Source organism: Cicer arietinum, chromosome 5, assembly GCF_000331145.2.
Source record: "Cicer arietinum cultivar CDC Frontier isolate Library 1 chromosome 5, Cicar.CDCFrontier_v2.0, whole genome shotgun sequence".
In the NCBI taxonomy this organism is placed as follows: domain Eukaryota; kingdom Viridiplantae; phylum Streptophyta; class Magnoliopsida; order Fabales; family Fabaceae; genus Cicer; species Cicer arietinum.
The window spans coordinates 43313622-43334504 of record NC_021164.2 but is presented as its reverse complement, the minus strand read 5'-3'; the positions used below and the strand labels follow the sequence as shown (position 1 = coordinate 43334504).

At 34.1% G+C, this 20883-nt stretch overlaps 1 protein-coding gene across 1 annotated transcript; it reads right to left on the bottom strand.

Moving 5' to 3' along the window:
* Positions 1-2593: 2593 nt before the first annotated feature.
* Positions 2594-7738, bottom strand: LOC140920464 (uncharacterized). Its single transcript, XM_073368740.1, has 4 exons — positions 7007-7738; positions 5884-6687; positions 3887-4789; positions 2594-3112 (listed from the first exon to the last, which is right to left on the bottom strand). Exons 1-4 carry the CDS (start codon positions 7736-7738, stop codon positions 2594-2596), a joined length of 2958 nt encoding a protein of 985 aa, XP_073224841.1.
* Positions 7739-20883: the final 13145 nt, after the last annotated feature.

Here is a 20883-nt window from a genome sequence, read left to right as displayed (position 1 = left end):
TAGGGGAAGTTTAATTAGATGTTAAGAATTAAACCCTTGCATGTGTTTAGTGGGGTTTATTTACATATCTATGAATATTCTTGCATTTTATTTATACCCATCCATAAAACTTAAGTTTTATTCAAAAAGTTTTTCATTACAAAAAATGGGAGATTGTTGAGGTAAAAACTTTTTTGATATATGTTTTAATGACAACAAACTTTATGAAATAAATGATTAAGTTTTACAAATGATGATCTACTAAGGATTGCACTTGAGTTTTATTACACTTGAGTTTTATTTCTAAAAAGTAGTCCATCATATGATCAATAAAATTTCTCTAGTAAATAGTTTGATTTCATTTTTAGAAATAACACAATGCAATTTATGGGATATTATTATTTTTATAAAGACAATTTACTAATTATAGAAAATGTTCACTTAAAAATGGAATAATTCAAGTTTTTCCTAGCAAAAGGACCCTGCCTCCGCATTTCTATTAAAAATCGACGATGAAAAATAAATAAACTTAAAAATTGTATTACAACGGTCATATCACTACAAGCATTATTATTATTTTATTAAAGTACCCCTTATTCCCACGCGCGTGCGCCAAACAAACGTCATTCATGCAACTCTTCGAGATCGTTAGTACCTAAATGTTGGTGTAAGGGATCAGTTCATCCCACGGAAAAATTAGACAAAATAATAAGTTAACAACCATAAAATATAAATATAAAATCTTTTTGTAATAAAAGATTTAGGGAAATTGATTTTTATAATTCATAAGGTGTATCAAATATTATAAAATATATCTAAACAACAAGTAGTAACTCACCTTAGAACAAATAATTATATAAAAATAACAATGAAAATAAAATGTATGCAAATTATGCATGTTCTAAACATACATGATCCAGATATAGGCAGCCACTAAAGCGTCCACACAGAAGTCACCCATACCAATGGGGAAAATTAAACCAGCCACTAAGGCGTCCACAAAGATGCATATGGTATGTCATGACAATGATAATGATGTTCGAAATGTACAAATCACTAGCCACTTAGGCAACCACAAAGAAAAATCATAACACAAATAACCAGCCACTTAGGCAACCACAAAGAAAACTATTCATTAATGCATTCAATAATCAATTTCTTCATATTGTTAAAATGAAAAATATAAAATTCTCATCAATTTCATCAAGACACATATATTGTTCATAAAAGTCAAGTTTTAAAATTTAAATACTCAAGAGTCAAGAATTTAAAATTAAATACATCATAATAAACATGTTAATAATTATATCATTATACAAATTATAACTTTATAACTAAGTACTCTAAAACATGTATGACATTGAATGTTTTTACAACAAACATATTGATGAAGGTATGGTAATAAAAATATAACTCTATAATTAATTTCATCAAAATAGAGATATTACTCAAAAGAAACAATCAAAGCATGATAGTTAACTTCTTTACGACGAAAATAAAATCGACATTTTTCTTTTAAGACATCCAGACATCATACCAATATCTTAGGAATTGCTAATTTAATATCTAGCCTAACTCTGCATGGAGAAAATGCCCTTACCTTGGACGCTTTCCTTCCACGTACCACTATATAGCCCTCGAAAATCTCACCAAGATGAATAAAAGTTTATAGCTTCAATCAGAGTGCGAGGGAATGTAAGGATGGTTGTTTGAGTGGCTTAGAAAATATTTGAGATTAATGTAGTGTTGGTAATGGCGTGTGAGTGATTATGACTTATTTTCCTCTACTGCAAGTTAATCGTGTCCTAAGAAGGAGAGGTGTATGTGACTAATAAAGGAGGCATAAAGTTGATCAGAGAGAATGAATAATTCTCTTCATTGGGTTTAATTGCACACATGAATAAGGAATTAAATTGAAATAATGTCATTCAATGACCAACCGTTAAGAATTAATTGCTATTCATGTATTTATTGTTGCTAGTTACACATTTGAATGGACACAATATAAACTAAATATTATAAAATATAGTTATAAAAATAGTAGTGTGGGTGATTCAATTTTGACTTAGTCAAAATTGACTTGGTCAAGTTCACTCTAAGACAAATATTTCTACGAATTTTACTTAGTCAATAATAAAAATCCAAATAATAAATTATTTAATATGAAAATGCTTTATCAAATAATTAAACATCCAAAGAATAATTATCTTACTATCGTCACACTAAATTAATAAAAGGATAAATAAAAATAACGATTTTAAATTCATTAATTAAAAAAAGGGTGTTACAATACTTACCCCCTTAAAATAGTTTCGTCCTCGAATCTAAGAGGTTTCTAGAAGGTCTTGGTAAAGCTCTCTCATCTTCTCTTCCAACTATCAAGTAGCATCCCCAGTCGTCTGGTTCCAAATCACCTTAACCAATGGAATTTCATTTCCCTCAAATGTTTGGTAGTTCTGTCGGCGATGCTTATTGGTGGGACCTCGAAAGTAAAAGTCTCGTTCAATTGAATATCATCTGGCACAATAATATGAGATGGATCTGCAATGTACTTCCTTAATTGTGATACATGGAACACATCATGTAAATTAGCTAAATTTGGCGGTAAAGCAATTTAATACGCCACTGGACCCACACGTCGAAGAATTTGGTATGGTCCAATAAACTTCGGAGTAAGCTTTTTAGACTTCAATGCCCTACCAACTCTAGTAGTAGGCGTCACTCTCAAGAATACATGTTCATCCTCCTGAAACTCCAAGGGTCTCTTATGTCGATCAGCATAACTCTTATGCCTGCTCTGTGCTGTTCTCATCCGCTCTTCGATCTGACGCACCTTCTCTGTAGTCTGTTGCACCAGCTCTGGCCCTACAATTAAGTTTTCGCCATCCTGATACCAACACAAGGGAGTTTGACACTTGCGCCCATACAAAGCCTCGTACGGGGCCATATCGATGCTTGCATGATAGCTATTGTTATAGGTAAATTCAACAATAGGCAATAGATCATCCCAACTTCCTCTGTTATCTAATGTACAAGCTCTTAGCAAATCCTCTAATGTCTGAATAGTCCTTTCAGTTTGACCATCGGTTTGAGGGTGGTAGGCGGAACTCAATCTCAATTTAGTACCCAATGCCTCGTGCAATGCTCCCCACAAACGAGAAGTGAACTTTGGATCTCTATCAGACACAATGCTAGATGGTATCCCGTATAATCTAACAATTTCCGCAACGTAAATATCTGCAAGCTTTGATACATTGTAAGTAGTCCTTACAGGTATGAAATGTGCGGATTTTGTGAGCCTGTCAATAATCACCCAAATGGAGTCAAATTTCTTCTAAGTCTTAGATAATGCCACCACAAAGTCCATAGATATGCTATCCCATTTCCACACTGGTACATCTCATGACTGCAACAATCCAACAGATTTTTGGTGTTCGACATTAGCTTTTTGGCAAGTCAGGCAAGACGCCACATATTCCGCCACTTGTTTCTTCATTCCTGGCCACCAAAATCTTTGCTTTAAGTCTTTATACATCTTTGTAGTACTAGGGTGAATACTCAGTTTGCTCTTGTGGGCCTCATCCAAAATGGTTTTTCTCAACTCTGCATTATCCGACACACAAATACGTTTATTACACCACAAAATGTTATCTGGACCCATTTCAAATTCAGGAGCCTTGCCGGTCTCAACCAATTTTCGTCTCCCCTGAATAGCCTCATCGGTCACTTGAAGGGCTTTTATCTCATTCATTAGTTTATTATCTACAACGATCATTCCACATTGTACTTTTCCCGACAAAGAATCCATATTAAGATTCAAGTCGCGAAAATTCTCTAACAACTCTAGTCCTTTCAATGTTATGGATGACAAATGGGCTCGCTTCCTACTCAAGGCATCAGCCACCACATTGGCTTTTCCTGGGTGATAGTGCAACGTGAACTCATAATCCTTGATGAACTCCATCCATCTCCGATGTCGGATATTAAGCTCCTTCTGGTCGAACAAGTATTTTAAACTTTTATGGTCACTGTATACATCAAAATTGCACCCATACAAATAGTGCCTCCAAATCTTTAGTGCAAAAACTATTGCAGCCAACTCCATGTCATGCGTGGGATAATGTTTCTCATGCATCTTCAATTGTCCTGAAGCATATGCTACCACTTGTTTGTTCTGCATAAGTACACAACCCAACCCTTGTAACGAAGCATTACAATAAACTTCATATGGTTCTTCTAGTTGTGGAAACACCAACACCGGTGATGTAGTTAGTTTCTCTTTCATCATCTGAAAACTCCTCTCGCATTCCTCTGTCCATGCATAAATATGATTCTTCCTTGTGAGTTGTGTCAACGGCGCTGCAATCTTGGCAAAATCCTCAATGAATCTTCTATAATATCCAGCCAAGCCCAAGAAACTTCTAATCTCTGTGACGGTCTGTGGTTGTTTCCATGCCACCACAGCCTCTACTTTAGTTGGGTCGACAGCGATACCTTCCTTTGAAATGAAATGTCCCAAGAATTTCACCTCCTCCAACCAGAATTCACATTTCCCCAAATTAGCATACAATCTCTTGTCCTTCAAGACTTGCAAAACTTGACGTAGGTGAACTTCATGTTCCTTCAAACTCTTAGAATAAATCAATGTGTCATCAATGAAGACCACTACAAATTTGTCTAAGAAGGGGTGAAATATACGATTCATGTAGTCCATGAAAATAGCTGGTGCATTGGTGACACCAAAAGGCATCACCAAATACTCAAAGTGTCCATAACGAGTTCTGAATGCAGTTTTAGGAATGTCTTCTTCCTTCACCCGAATCTGATGATACCCCGACTTCAAATCAATCTTTGAAAATATCATTGCTCCTTTGAGTTGGTCCATCAAGTCATCAATGCGTGGCAAGGGATACCTGTTTTTGATGGTGACTTTGTTAAGCTGACGGTAATCGACACACAGTCTAGACTTTCCATCCTTCTTCTTCACTAGGAGTACCGGTTCTCCCCAAGGTGAGACACTCGATCGTATGAACTGTTTAGATAAAAGGTCCTCCAACTGATTTTTCAACTCCGACAATTCCGATGGAGACATTTTATATGGTGCAATAGATATAGGTCTTGTACCCGGAGTCACATCCATTGAGAATTCAATATCACAAACTGGGGGCAATCCTGGTACATCTGGCGGAAATACCTCTGGAAAATCTTTGACCACAAGTATCCCGTCTACCTCCACCTCTAGATTCGTACTGACTGAGTTGAGGGAGACACACTTCTGAACTCCCCCTTTCAAAGAGAAGTTCAATTTATTGGTATCGAGGAATCGAGAAACACCTGGATTTGGGAATATCACAGACTTACGAGCACAATCCAATAGAACATAATGGCTTGACAACCAATCCATTCCAAGGATCACTCCCACATGCTTGAGGGGAAAACAAATCAGATCAACGTTGAATCTCGTATCAAACACAATCAACGGACATTGCAAGCAAGCCGTATTACATTTCACCGATTCGGTAGATAAATCAATATGTCATCAATGAAGACCACTACAAATTTGTCTAAGAAGGGGTGAAATATACGATTCATGTAGTCCATGAAAATAGCTGGTGCATTGGTGACACCAAAAGGCATCACCAAATACTCAAAGTGTCCATAGCGAGTCCTGAATGCAGTTTTAGGAATGTCTTCTTCCTTCACCCGAATCTGATGATACCCCGACTTCAAATCAATCTTAGAAAATATCATTGCTCCTTTGAGTTGGTCCATCAAGTCATCAATGCGTGGCAAGGGATACCTATTTTTGATGGTGACTTTGTTAAGTTGACGGTAATCGACACAGAGTCTAGACTTTCCATCCTTCTTCTTCACTAGGAGTACTGGTGCTCCCCAAGGTGAGACACTCGGTCGTATGAACTGTTTAGATAAAAGGTCCTCCAACTGATTTTTCAACTCTGACAATTCCGATGGAGACATTCTATATGGTGCAATAGATATAGGTCCTGTACCCGGAGTCACATCAATTGAAAATTCAATATCACGAACTGGGGGTAATCCTGGTACATCCGGCGGAAATACCTCTGGAAAATCTTCGACCACAAGTATCCCGTCTACCTCCACCTCTAGCTTCGTATTGACTGAGTTGAGGGAAACACACTTCCGAACTCCCTCTTTCAAAGAGAAGTTCAATTTATTGGTATCGAGGAATCGAGAAACACCTGGGTTTGGGAATATCACAGACTTACGAGCACAATCCAATAGAACATAATGGCTTGAAAACCAATCCCTTCCAAGGATCACTCCCACATGCTTGAGGGGAATACAAATCAAATCAACGTTGAATCTCATATCGAACACAATCAACGGGCATTGCAAGCAAGCCGTATTACATTTCACTGATTCGGTAGAAGGTAGGGTAACCACCAAATCAAACGGCAAAGTAGTAATAGTAAGTTGGAGCGAATCCACCCAATCCAATGAAATGAATGAGTGTGTTGCCCCCGAATCATAAATTACATTAAGTGATTTTCCAGCAATTAAACACTCACCTTGGATAAGCTCAGAGGAAGATGGAGTTTCCTCTCCATTGATGTGGTAGACACGTCCCTTGGCAGTAGGGCGTACAACATTGTCGTTGATATTGTTGCGGTTGACAGCTCTATCGTCCTTCCGTTCAGGGCATTCATTTGCAAAATGGTCTGGTTTCTAACAAATGTAACAAACCCTAGGTCTGATTGGACACTCAAATATCTTGTGTCCTTCTCTGTTGCAGCGAAAACACTTAACAGGGTATGCCTGGTTCTGACCTGAAATTTTTGGCCCTTGACCTTCCCCGTTTTGAGGTCAAGGTTGATCTCTAGCATTCCCTAGTGGTCGGGCATATGGCTTGTGTTGTTGATGCTGCTTGCCCCTATTTTGTTGGTCGTTATGCCCCTGTTTTCAAATATTAACATTTAGAGGAAAATATTAACATTTAGAGACCAAACTTATGACTCTCATGATATGGATGGATTTAAATCTCTACCTGAGGTCTGATGGGTCCACCTACAACACCCCTATTCAGACGGCTCTGTTTCATCTGCTCCACTTTCTTGCATTTCTCCACTAGTACTTGATATTGGCGTATCTCCAAGGGCCCCACTAACTCCTTAATTTCATACCTAAGCCCACTTTCAAACCTCTCGCACATGTATTCTTCATCTATCTGATTTAGGAAATAGCGGAAGTGCTTTGCTAGGGACTCGAACTTTGCCGCATATTCCGCTATCGTGAGATTCCCTTGATACAACTTCAGAAATTGGGCCTCCTTCTCAGCCCTAGCACTTTTCGGGAAGTATTTTTCTAGGAACTTATTCTTGAAAGCCTCCCAGGTTAGCTCTTCATGATTTGTCTCCATCATTTTCTTCGCACCTCGCCACCAGTATTCAGCTTCACCAATCATCAAATAGGTTGCATACTCTACTTTCGCATTGTCAGAGCAGTGTAAGATCTCGAAGATCTTCTCGATTTCTTGCAGCCAAAGATCAGCCTTGTCGGGGTCATGTTCCCCTTTGAATTTAGGCGGATCTTGTCGACGAAATTCATTCAATGCTCTTGCTGCACTGGCTGCTTCATCCCTCTGATCCCTCTGTGCATCTCGTTGAGCCTGGATCGCAGCTTGTTGGGCCATTGCTGCGGCCATAGCATTCATGGCTTGGATTGCTTCAGTCATGTCGTTTCTTCCTTGGGGAACCGATCGGTTTGTGCGACGAGCCATAACGCTTCCTAAAATTATCTAATTAGTAAAATATTATAACGTAATTTTAACTTTTGGGTAGTACGGAAGTCTTTTATTGAACACTATATAGTAGGTTTGGGTTATACAGCAAGTCGTTCTTTGGAGGGGTTCCCAAGTAAGAAACGAGGGTTTACGTACCACTTAATCCCCCAATCTTACCTTTTCTGTATTATCCTTACCTTCTATTTTGGGGATCATACAATTATACATAATATAAGGTTTAGAACATTGTCTTTAATTACATACATTTAGATCACATGATGAAAGCTCACCAGTTACTTTGTGATTTAGATTGAAATAATTTTAAATCGTGGTAATAAACTCATAATATCATACAAGCATAAATGGTTATTGCTTGATTAAAATTATTTCTAATCATAGGATCAAGAATTTAAAACATATTTTTCATCATAATTATTCAAAGAAATTAGACAATTAAATTCACATAATTGAAATTTAAGTCATTAATGACATAAAATAGTTAGAAAATCAAACCCTTAGTATAAAAAGAAGTAGAAAGTTTAAAATTAATAAAATAAAACAATCATACGATGAACAAGTAAAAATCATAAAGATTATAAAATGTAACAACTTAAATAAAATATAAAAGACAATGTCAATAAAAGCATGCAAGTAGTTATAGAGATTTCAGGTTTGAAAATTTTAAATAACACTATTAAACCAAATATTTAAAACATATATTTAATGACAAAAATCATGGAGGTTATACAATTGATGACACATAATAGAAATTTAAGTAAAATTTAATAATTAGAAAACCAAGCAATTAACATATTTACTGGCACTTAATAAGAATTTAAGTAATTCTTAAAAATTCAAATTCAAGGAGGTTACACAATTAATAACTTAATAAAAGTTTAAGTAATTAATAAAATTCAATTTCACGAAGGTTACATAATTAATGACACATAATAGAAATTTAAATAATTAGTAAAACTCAAATAATTAGAAAATTATACAACTAACATGAATAACATATCACAATAAAAAACAAGCGACATACACGAAGCGTCCCATCCCACCAATGTCCGAGAATTAGTGCTCTGATACCACATTGTAACGCCTCGAATTTTGATCCAAGACATTACTTAAAAATATTTATTTTCTTTCAAAAACGACATTAATTTTTTTTATAAAAAAAAGTAGTCCATCATATGATCAATAAAATTTCTCAAGTAAATAGTTTGATTTCATTTTAAGAAATAACACAATGCAATTTATGGGATATTATTATTTTTATAAAGACAAATTACTAATTGTAGAAAATGTTCACTTAAAAATGGAATAATTCAAGTTTTTCCAAGCAGAAGGACCCCGCCTCCGTATTTCTATTTAAAATCGACGATGAAAAATAAATAAACTTAAAAATTGTATTACAACGGTCTTATCACTACAAGCATTATTATTATTTTATTAAACTACCCATTTTTCCCACGCGCGTGCGCCAAACAAACGTCATTCATGCAACTCTTTGAGATCGTTAGTACCTAAATGTTGATGTAAGGGGTCAGTCATCCCACGACAAAATTAGACCAAATAATAAGTTAACAACCATAAAATATAAATGTAAAATCTTTTTGTAATAAAAGATTTAGGGAAATTGATTTTTTTATAATTCATAAGGTGTATCAAAAATTATAAAATATATCTAAACAACAAGTAGTAACTCACCTTAGAACAAATAATGTATGCAAATTAAGCATGTCCTAAACATACATGATCCGGATATAGGCAGCCACTAAGGCGTCCACACAGAAGTCACCCATACCAATGGGGAAAATTAAACCAGCCACTAAGGCGTCCACAAAGTTGCATATGGTATGTCATGACAATGATAATGATGTTCGAAATGTACAACTCACTAGCCACTTCGGAAACCACAAAGAAAAATCATAACACAAATAACCAGCCACTTAGGCAACCACAAAGAAAACTATTCATTAATGCATTCAATAATCAATTTTCTCATATTGTTAAAATGAAAAATATAAAATTCTCATCAATTTCATCAAGACACATATATTGTTCATAAAAGTCAAGTTTTAAAATTTAAATACTCAAGAGTCAAGAATTTAAAATTAAATACATCATAATAAACATGTTAATAATTATATCATTATACAAATTATAACTTTATAACTAAGTACTCTAAAACAAGTATGACATTGAACGTTTTCACAACAAACATATTGATGAAGGTATGATAATAAAAATATAACTCTATAATTAATTTCATCAAAATAGAGATATTACTCAAAAGAAACAATCAAAGCATGATAGTTAATTTCTTTACGACGAAAATAAAATCGACATTTTTCTTTTAAGAAATCCAGACATCATATCAATATCTTACGAATTGCTAATTTAATATCTAGCCTAACTCTGCATGGGGAAAAAGCCCTTACCTTGGACGCTTTCCTTCCACGTACCACTATATAGCCCTCGAAAATCTCACCAAGATGAATAAAAGTCTATAGCTTCAATCAGAATGCGAGGGAATGTAAGGATGGTTGTTTGAGTGGCTTAGAAAATATTTGAGATAAATGTAGTGTTGGTAATGGCGTGTGAGTGATTATGACTTATTTTCCTCTACTGCAAGTTAATCGTGTCCTAAGAAGGAGAGGTGTATGTGACTAATAAAGGAGGCATAGAGTTGATCAGAGAGAATGAATAATTTTCTTCATTGGGTTTAATTGCACACATGAATAAGGAATTAAATTGAAATAATGTCATTCAATGACCAACCGTTAAGAATTAATTGGCATTCATGTATTTATTCTTGCTAGTTACACATTTGAATGGACAAAATATAAACTAAATATTATAAAATATAGTTATAAAAATAGTAGTGTGGGTGATTCAATTTTGACTTAGTCAAAGTTGGCTTGGTCATTGTTCACTCTAAGACAAATATTTCTACGAATTTTACTTAGTAAATAATAAAAATCTAAATAATAAATTATTTAATATAAAAATGCTTTATCAAATAATTAAACATCCAAAGAATAATGATCTTACTATCGTCACACTAAATTAATAAAAGGATAAATAAAACTAACGATTTTAAATTAATTAATTAAAAAAAGGGTGTTACAATTATGATTACTAAATTAGAGAACAATTGACAATAAGAACTTTTTTGGAAGGGAACCATGTAGTAAATTAGTTAGTATTTTGTTCATGAACTTTCCAACATTTAATGAGCAATTAAAAGTCAAGATTTGAAGGCCTACTTGTAAAGACAAACATGTAGAAGCTCTGCAGATTGATCTTGAGATTGATGATCGATTTATCAAGTTCATTTTGGTTTATCAAATAATCATTCTAGTTTGTCAAAAGATAATTATAGTTTATCAAATAATCCTTCTAGTTTATCAAAATATCATTATGGTTTATTAAAAGATCATTCAGGTTTATCAAGATGATTTTGGTTTATCAAAAGACCATTCAGGTTTATCAAGATGATTTTGGTTTATCAAAAGACCATTCAAGTTTATTAAAAGTTCATTTCAGTTTATCAAGATCATTCTGGTTTATCAAAGGATCATTCTAATTTATCAAGATCATTCTAGTTTTTTCAAGATCATTCTGGTTAGTTCATTTTAAGGACATGAGTAAAATGAATCATTCCCTATAGTCCAGACCTTAAAATAAATGAATATCAAGACTACTCAAAACAATACTCAAGCCCAAAAGTCTAAGTAAAGGCCCAAAGAACCTAACAACATCAAGATCAATTACCAAATCAATCTCCAAATTGATGAGCTAGAGCAAGGACAACAAGGTACATTTTTGTTGCATTTTTTGTAAAAAGCTCCACATGCTTTTGAGACAAATAACTAACACTTCACAACCATTCGATCACTCATCCACTTTTTCCATACAACCCAAAACCAATGACGTTATGATTTTACAAAAGAATATTCTAGTTATTCTCTTTTAAAGACAAATTTAAAATAGATTGCTCAAATCAATGGTCAAGTCCATAACTCGAGCTGGATTCCCAAATGGGGAAAACAACCTCCAGATTGATGACCAGATCAATCTCCAGATTGATGGATGGTGAGTAAGGATACAAATACATTATACTTACATTATTCTACAGGAAGCTCTGCATAATTCAAATTTGGAACAGTGCCAATTGACATTTCACAGCTCGTTCACTCACCCATTTACATTTTCCATTAGGTCCAAAAGCAACAAAATTATGCATTTGTCAAGAACGTTCTTGACAACAATATAAACATGTGTTCAATTGTTTTAAAACATATCTAACACTTGAGAAGTGTGTTCAACAACTATATTCAATTTAAATTGAATATTCAAAGTCTTTTATCATCTATAAATTGAAGATCGATTGGAAGATTAAGGCAATCGTTCAATTTACAAATCTACCAACACTTGGTCAAGTAAGAATAAGTCAAAAAATATTCAAGCAAACTCCAACTCTCTTTAGTAAATTAGTGGATCATCATTTACTGAGTTTGTCTTTCTTTATCTCAAACAAGTGTAAGAAAGTTTAAAGATCCCAAACACTTTTATCATACACATCATTTGTAACTCAAGTCTATCTTTTATGTTAGATGGGGTGTGTTTGTAAAAATCCTTTCTAGATTGAAAGGTGATTGTAAAAATTCTTTCTAGGGTGAAAGGTGAAGAGTGTAATTGATCATTGTGTGATCAAGAGAAAAGGTGTGAACGATAACATTCTGGTTTTGAAACAAATAGTGAAAATCTCACGGTTGTGAGGAATGGACTAGTCCGAGTTGGGTGAACCAATATAATTTTTGTGTGTGATCTTTCTATCCTTTATCTTTAATTATTTGCACACATAAATCACACTTCATTATAAACTAATTTGTTTTATTTACTTCTAACATACCTAGAATATTTTGGACATTCTATTTCAACCAATATTGATCTTGAGTTAATTTAAATTAAGCACATAAATAAAAAAAAATTAAATTGTCATTTCTTATGATTGACATTGCTACTTCATTAACAACAAGATATCTTCATGATTCCCATATCGTCAAGGAGAACAATTACCATGGTGCCCCCTAATCTTGGCGGTCTATTGTAAAAGCAGCGAAGGTTCTCAAACCCGATTATACTACAAGAGTGGGAAGAGGTGATATTTCTCTTTGGTATGATGAGTGGCTCCTACACAGGAGAATCTGTGATCGAATATCTCTGGCGGAGGGACATGATATTGACCTGCATGATGATGATGTATATATGTCACTACGATAACTCGAACTTTGATGTTGTTTCCATTCATCTTCCCTTAGAAATTAAGATGAAGATGGAAAGTATGTTTGTTAATGAGGATTCAGGTGATATTCTCATTTGGGGTTCGTCTATGTCAAGTATCTACACAACCAAATCGATTTTACTATTGGTTAACATTGAGGTATAATCCCTTACAAATTCAAGATATTATCTAGTTGTAGATTTGGAAACTGAAATCACTTGAGAATATTTGTCATTTAGTGTGTATTATTATGCATAGAAAGTTACCTATCAACCATACATGTAGTACGTAAATAATGTTTTGGTATGTAAATAAGTTACCTATCAATCATACTTGGATCCTGGTATACAAATGATATAAATAAGTTAACTACATACTAGACATGACTAGTTTATGGATCGTGGTTGGTGGCACATAAAGGGTTCGTGTTGGTCATTATTGCTCGTGACTTAATTAGTTGGTGGACATCGATTGTGGCTTACATCGGTGGTGGATAATATTTTTCAACATCGTTGTGCATAATTCTAGCTAGGGACAATTCTATAAATGTATCAAATAGGGGAAAATTTTTGTCGTCGATAATTACTCATGTAACAAGATATAGTTAAAAGTGAGCCAAAGAAAATTGGTGTCTTTGATTTCAATGTTTTATCTAATATATTAATTTCCTTCAACCGATTTTTGTTTATATTTTACTACGGAGAAAAGTAGCATATTATAAAATTAAATTACAACATTGTTTTTTACAAAAGCATTAAATAAAATATTACACACACTATGCATGTATGTTGATGTTTGGCTAATAAATTAATTTATTATGGAAAAATCTAAGCAAATCATGTTATATTTAGGAGATGTTTTTGCTACCATCTGATTACAGATATTTGCTTGTTGCCCAGTAAATACAACCTGAAACGTGTTTTTGATGGAAGGACAAACCCTACAATTATCGATGATCATGCTTTGAAACATTTAGTTAAGTGATCGATACGCAAATTGAGATTAATTGAAATTTATCAACAACAAAAAAATTATTATCACTACGCCAAAAATGACATTTTATAGCGCGCCTTTTACAGCGTTTATTAAATACAAGCGTTGTTGTAAATATATTTTAAAATTAACGGAGGATATAACAGCGCTTTTTTGACAAGCGCTGTGAAAAAAACGTTGTTGTAGGGTCATATAGCGCTTGCACATAATGTTTACAAGGCTTTTACAGCGCTTGTACACAAGCGTTGTAAAATGAAGCGCTCTCACATAATGTTTTACAGCGCTTTTGGAGCGCTTTAAAAACAAGCGTTGTAAAATATAGCGTTCCCACCTGATGTTACATAGCTTTTACAACGCTTTTTGGACAAGCGCTGTAAAAGACTTGAAGACTTGCGCTTTCAAATAATTAAATGACCTATTAGAGCGCTTTTTTACAAGCGCTGTAAAATCATTCACTTTAAATAAAAATCATTTACTTTAAATAAATAAAAACAAATTTGAAACAAATTTACGAACCCACATCTCCTCTACTCTGGGAACCCTCCTCTCCTCTACGTATTGTGCGACCATCTACTACTTCTCCTTTATAACAAATTGGATACATTGTCTCAGGTACTGTATTTATTAATTTGTTGTTGTCACGAAAACTAATAAATTGTTACATAATAAATCATATAAAATCTTTTCTTTTTTGAAATTTGTTGATCTGTTCTATTTTAAAATCTTTTCTGTTTTGAAATTGTTACATAATAATGGAGCTTGGTTTCCATTTTCCAATATTAGATATGTGTACTATATATTGGTATAATGTTACCAGTAGCTTATTATTTTTGTAACTGCATTTATATAGGTCATATAATATGGACCGAAAATGGATGTCTGCCAATCGATTGTCAAAAGAGTATCAAAATGGAGTGAAGGAGTTTGTTGAGTTTGCAGTGAAGAATGCAAAAGATCCAAATAGAGTCGTTTGTCCTTGTTTAAAATGTTGTTTTGGAAAACGCGTTAGAGAAGATGAATTGGAAGGACATTTAGTATGGAATGGAATTGATCAAACCTATACATGTTGGATAAGACATGGTGAGAAAAAAAAGGAAACATTAATTTTGAGAATGGTTCGACATATGCTTCAACTGATTTCGACACAGATACATATGAGCCGGACCGAGTTGAGGAGATTGCAAAAGCAGTTGAAGAAGATCTTTGGGATTGTCCTAAAATGTTTGAGAGTTTGTTGAGTGATGCAGAGAAACCATTATATAATGGTTGTACTAAATTCACAAGACTGTCGGCGATATTAAAGTTGTACAACTTAAAAGCGAGTAAAAGATGGTCTGATAAAAGCTTCACAGAATTATTAACACTCTTAAAAGATATGTTGCCAGATGATAATGAATTTCCCAGTCGAACCTATGAGGCTAAATGGATTTTGTGCTCTATTGGCATGAGTTACGAAAGGATTCATGCGTGTCCTAACGATTGCATTTTATTTCGAAACGAATATGAATTACTAAAGGTGTGTCCGAAATGCAATGTCTCTCGATATAAGAAGAAAGAATCTACTCCAGCAAAAGTCGTGTGGTATTTTCCTATAATACCAAGATTTAGACGCATGTATTGTAGTGATGAAGATTCAAAACACTTGACATGACATGCAGATGAAAGAATTAAAGATGGAAAGTTTCGACACCCTGCAGATTCAGAGTCAAGAAATCTAAGACTTGCACTTTCTACTGATGGAATGAATCCACATGGTCTTCAAAGCATCTCACATAGCACGTGGCCTGTGATTTTGGTAATATATAACTTACCTCCATGGTTATGTATGAAGCGTAAGTTTATGATGTTGTCTCTGTTAACTTCTGGACCCAAACAACCGGGGAATGATATCGACGTATACTTGACTCCTTTAATTGATGATTTAAAAATTATGTGGGAGACAAGTGTGGAAGTTTATGATGGGTATAAGAAAGAATGTTTCAATTTGAGGGCTATGTTGTTCGGCACAATTAATGATTTTCCAGTATATGGTAATTTATCAGGATATAGCATTAAAGTTCAGTGTGCATGTCCTATATGTGAAGAGAGTACAAATTGGATGCGGTTGAAACATTGTAAGAAAAATGTATTTCTTGGACATCGTAGATTTTTACCTTATAGTCGTCAGTATCGTGGGTGGAGAAATGCATTCAATGGAAAATCAGAGGAAGGTAAAGCTCCTTTAGCACCGACTAGATATCAAATACTTGAAAAAGTACAAGGTTTGACCAATAAATTTGGCAAACCTTTTGCGGGAGAGCTGGTCAAAACTGGGTGGAAGAAAAAGTCAATTTTCTTTGAATTGCCATATTGGAAGTCATTGTATATAAGACATTTCCTCGATGTGATGCAGATTGAAAAAAATGTATTTGATAGTGTTATTGGTACGTTACTCAATGTTCTAGGAAAGTCTAAAGATGACATCAATGCAAGATTGGACTTGGTCAATAGGGGAATAAGAAATGAATTGGGTCCTGTAAAGAAAGGAAATCGCACATATCTACCTACAGCCGCTCATACTCTATCTAGAAAGGAAAGAATTATTTTATGTAAATTTCTACACGAAGTTAAAGTTCCAGAAGGATACTCTTCAAACATTAAAATTTATTTTGTATGAAAGACCTCAAGTTAAAAGGTTTGAAGACCCATGATTGTCATATTCTAATGGAGCATTTGCTACCAATAGGTATACGTTCCATTTTACCTGAAAAAGTTCGACGAGCCTTAACTAGATTATGTTTCTTCTTCAGGGAAATTTGTAGTAAAGTGATCGATCCTCAGAAATTACCGACATTGCAGAGGGAAATTGTTGTTACTTTGTGTGAGCTTGAAATGTATTTGCCACCATTGTTTTTTGATATAATGGTTCACCTTACTGTTCATCTTGTTAAGGAGACACAACTTTATGGGCCAACTTATATGAGATGGATGTATCCGATAGAACGATATATAAAAATATTAAAAGGGTACGTAAAAAGTAGAAGTTGACCAGAAGGTTGTATTTATGAACGGTACATTGTCGAAGAAGCTGCTGAATTTTGTACTGAATATTTGTCCAATGTTGAATCCATAGGACTTCCCGTGTCTCGTCATTTGGGAAGAATATCAGGAGAAGAGATAATTGGAAGGAGACTAATGACTATATCAAGGACATAATGGGAGTAGGCACAATTGTATGTTTTGGACAATGATGATGAGGTTCAACCGTATGTTACAATACACATGGATCAGTTATCTAGTTTGAACATCAATAGGAATCAAAATTGGATAACTCGAGAGCACAATCGAAGTTTTATAACATGGTTAAATAACCACATAAAGTCAAAGTTTGATATAGACCCCGGATCAATTTCACAAAGATTGAGGTGGGTAGCAAATGGTCCGAGTTTACATGTCTTTTCTTACACTGGTTATGTAATTAACGGCTACATATTTTATACCAAAGAACAAGATGATCAGATCACTATGCAAAATAGCGGAGTCACTCTCGTAGCTGAAGCGATGCATGTCTCAAGTGCAAAAGACAAAAACCCAATATATGCAAATCTATCATATTTTGGGGTTATCGAGCGCATATGGGAGTTAGACTACACAATGTTTTGTGTTCCCATATTTGGTTGCAAATGGGTCGATAATAATAATGGCGTTCGGATTGATGAGTTAGGGTTCTTGCTTGTCGATTTTAATAGGGTGGGATACAAAGACGAGCCTTTTATTTTAGTGTCGCAAGCTCAACAAGTATTTTATGTCACTGATCTTGCTGATGATAAATGGTTTGTTGTCCTATCGACGAATAAAATAAGTGATGATAACAATAATGATGAAGATGTTGGTAATGATCTTTTATTTGCAGCATCACAACCACATGAAATTGATTCAACAGATGATGGTTTATATCTTAGAGATGATCATGATGAGGGAATTTGGATTAATCCATCATTTCGTATCGTTAATGGGTAAACAAATGTGAATCCCACCAGGAAAAGAAGAAGGGCATCTTAATGTACATGTTTAATTGTTTTATATAAGCCATGTAATCTGAACTGAGTTCGTGTAACTTAATTGTTTGATCTACCAAAATTGAGCATTTTAGTATTTAGCTTGAACTGTATTTGATTTTCTGCTTATATTTAGCTTGATCTTAGTGTTTTTTACTAAGTTCATGTAATTTAATGTACGTTTGACCTGCCATAACTGATTTTCTGCTCATATGGAACTTGAAAACTTTATTTTAGTACTGGGAATTCATCTTGAACTGATCATCCCAATATGAGCTGACCATGTAATTTAGCATTGATATATATATATATATATATATATATGTGTGTGTGTGTGTGTGTGTGTGTGTGTGTGTGTGTGTGTGTGTGTATTTAACTAATTATTTGGAAGAAAAAAAAATCCAAATATAGGTATTTTACTAGAACTAAACTCAATATAAACATGTAATTTTATAGCGTTTTTGTCCATAAGCGTTATAAAAGCCTTTAAAATAAAATTAGCAGGTCGCAAAGCATTGTTTTATACCAAGTTAAAAGGGTCTTTTAAAGCGCTTTTCCAACAAGGGTTGTAAAAGGCTTTTAAAAAAACAGCCATAAAACATAAGAAAACAAAGAGGTCTTTTACAGCGCTTTTCCCACAAGCACTGTAAAAAGGCTTTTAAAAAGAAAATAAGGAGGTCTTTTAGAGCGCTTTTCCCACAAGCATTGTAAAAAGGCTTTTAAAAATAAATTAAGGAGGTCTTTTAGAGCGCTTTTCCAACAAGCGTTGTAAAAGGCTTTTAAAAAGACAGTCATATTACATAAGAAAACAAACAGGTCTTCTACAGTGCTTTTCCCATAAGCGCTAGAAAAAGGCTTTTAAAAATAAAATATAGAGGTTTTTTAGAGCGCTTTTCCAAACAAGCGCTGTAAAAGGCTTCTAAAAAAGCGTTGTAATAGGGTTTTATATATAACAGTAAACCGCTTCAGTTTCCTCTTCATTATGTAAACTTCACTACAATAGTGTCCTCCTCCTCTTCATCGTTCTTCTCATTGCGAACCCTATCATCTCTCCCATTGGGAACCATATTTCCACGATCATCTCTCTCATTGCGAACCATATTTCCATCCACAATCATCTCTCCTATTACGAACCATCTCTTCTCATTGAAATATGTAACCCTCATTACGTATTTCTGCGAACCATACTTCAGTTTCTGCGAACCGTATTTCTGCGCATATCTCCTACGAACCCTACGTGTTCCTTCTCCTACGAACCCTACGTGTTCCTTCTCCTACGAACCCTACGTATTTCTTCTCACTATTCAGGTATTGATGTTATTAATTTTTTGTTGTCACTAAAATGCATGTTGAACTTATACTGATACGTACTTAGACTACTGCATGTTGAACTTGTTGAAGTTATACTGAACTGTATGTTGAACTTGTTGTAGATAAATGGATACCAACAAGGACTTAGATTGTCAAAATGAGAAAGTTGTCAACACTAAGACTTACGAAAATGAAGTCAAACGTGGTGCAACCATCATGCAAAATGTCATAAAAGCAAGGAGCAGTGGCATAAAATTTGAGGTATACTATACTCTGTATGCTATTTATTTTTTATCTTTTTTGAAAGCATGTACTTACTATATGAGTTTATTAGGTTGTATGGAATGAGAGTGGCCAGTCAATTGACCCCAATAGCTTCATGTTTGTAAGTTACATTGGGGATGTTGTTCGTCAGAATATCCCCATCACAATTGACGATGGGAGAGATAAGGCATTGAAGGATGCGAAAGAAATACTGTGGAATGATATACAACTTTTTTGATCCACTTTTTTGTCATTATAATTTTTTCCATTGAAATACTTTAGTCAAACTATATCTTTATTTCATTTGCAGACTGCTTTTGTTGTTGACGAGGTGAGAAAGAATTACGTGTTGAGAGTTGCCAGGAAAATACACCGGGGTTTTATATCTCACCTCTCAAATTTCTATTTAAAAGACCGTGAAGGAAATATGAATGTTGAAGCTCCAAGAATATATAAATATTATATATCAAATGAAGAATAGAGCGCATTTGTATCAAAACATTCGGACCCCGCGTTTGTGGTAAGTCATTAATTTATTAGCATTTGTGTTTTATTATTCATATTCATATCGTATTTTAAATTTTTACACGATTGTTATTTTTTTTATATAGAATATAAGTAAGGCAAATCGCGAGAGGGCAAAAAATCCGACGCACCCATACAAAAAATCACGTATGAGATATGCACGTCTAGAGCAAAAACTTGTAAGTAATTAAACATTGATTTTATATAATGTGGTACATTATAAGCTATAGGTTCTAACTAATATTTTGTTTATGATCTTAACGAATAGCAACAAGACACCCAATCCAATCAACCGTTGGGTCGTCATATCTTGTGGAAGGAAGCTCGTTTAAATAAGGATGGAGTGGTTGATAACGAAAATGTTCAAAAAGTAATAGAACTTTGTGTAAGTATATTATCACTTTAATATTTTTTAATATTGTATTTTAAAAATGATATTGAACTTATCTTTTTAATCCTACGTGTATTTTAGGAGAATCTCAAACAAAGCTTAGAAAATCAAGAGGACAACAAAGCTAGTTGCAGGGACATTCTCGGTAAAGTGTTTAATGTTCCTGAATATTCCAGTCGCGTGAGGGGAAAAGGATTTGGCGTAACTCCTAAAAGCTATTTTTCACAAGAGAAGCACCAAAGTCCATCTAATGAGGAAGTATTAGAGAAGCTCAAATTCCTATCAGAGCAAGTGGCACTCTTGGTGAAGACGAATAAAGACAAGCAAC

Excerpts from the sequence above, each read along its gene's own strand:
- LOC140920464 (XM_073368740.1), bottom strand. The coding sequence starts at position 7,738 with ATGGCTCGTCGCACAAACCGATCGGTTCCCCAAGGAAGAAACGACATG. Across the intron at positions 6,688-7,006 it reads GTGGACCCATCAGACCTCAG|AAACCAGACCATTTTGCAAA; the intron begins GTAGAGATTTAA and ends TACATTTGTTAG. Across the intron at positions 4,790-5,883 it reads AACAGTTCATACGACCGAGT|GAAGAAGACATTCCTAAAAC; the intron begins GTCTCACCTTGG and ends ATTCGGGTGAAG.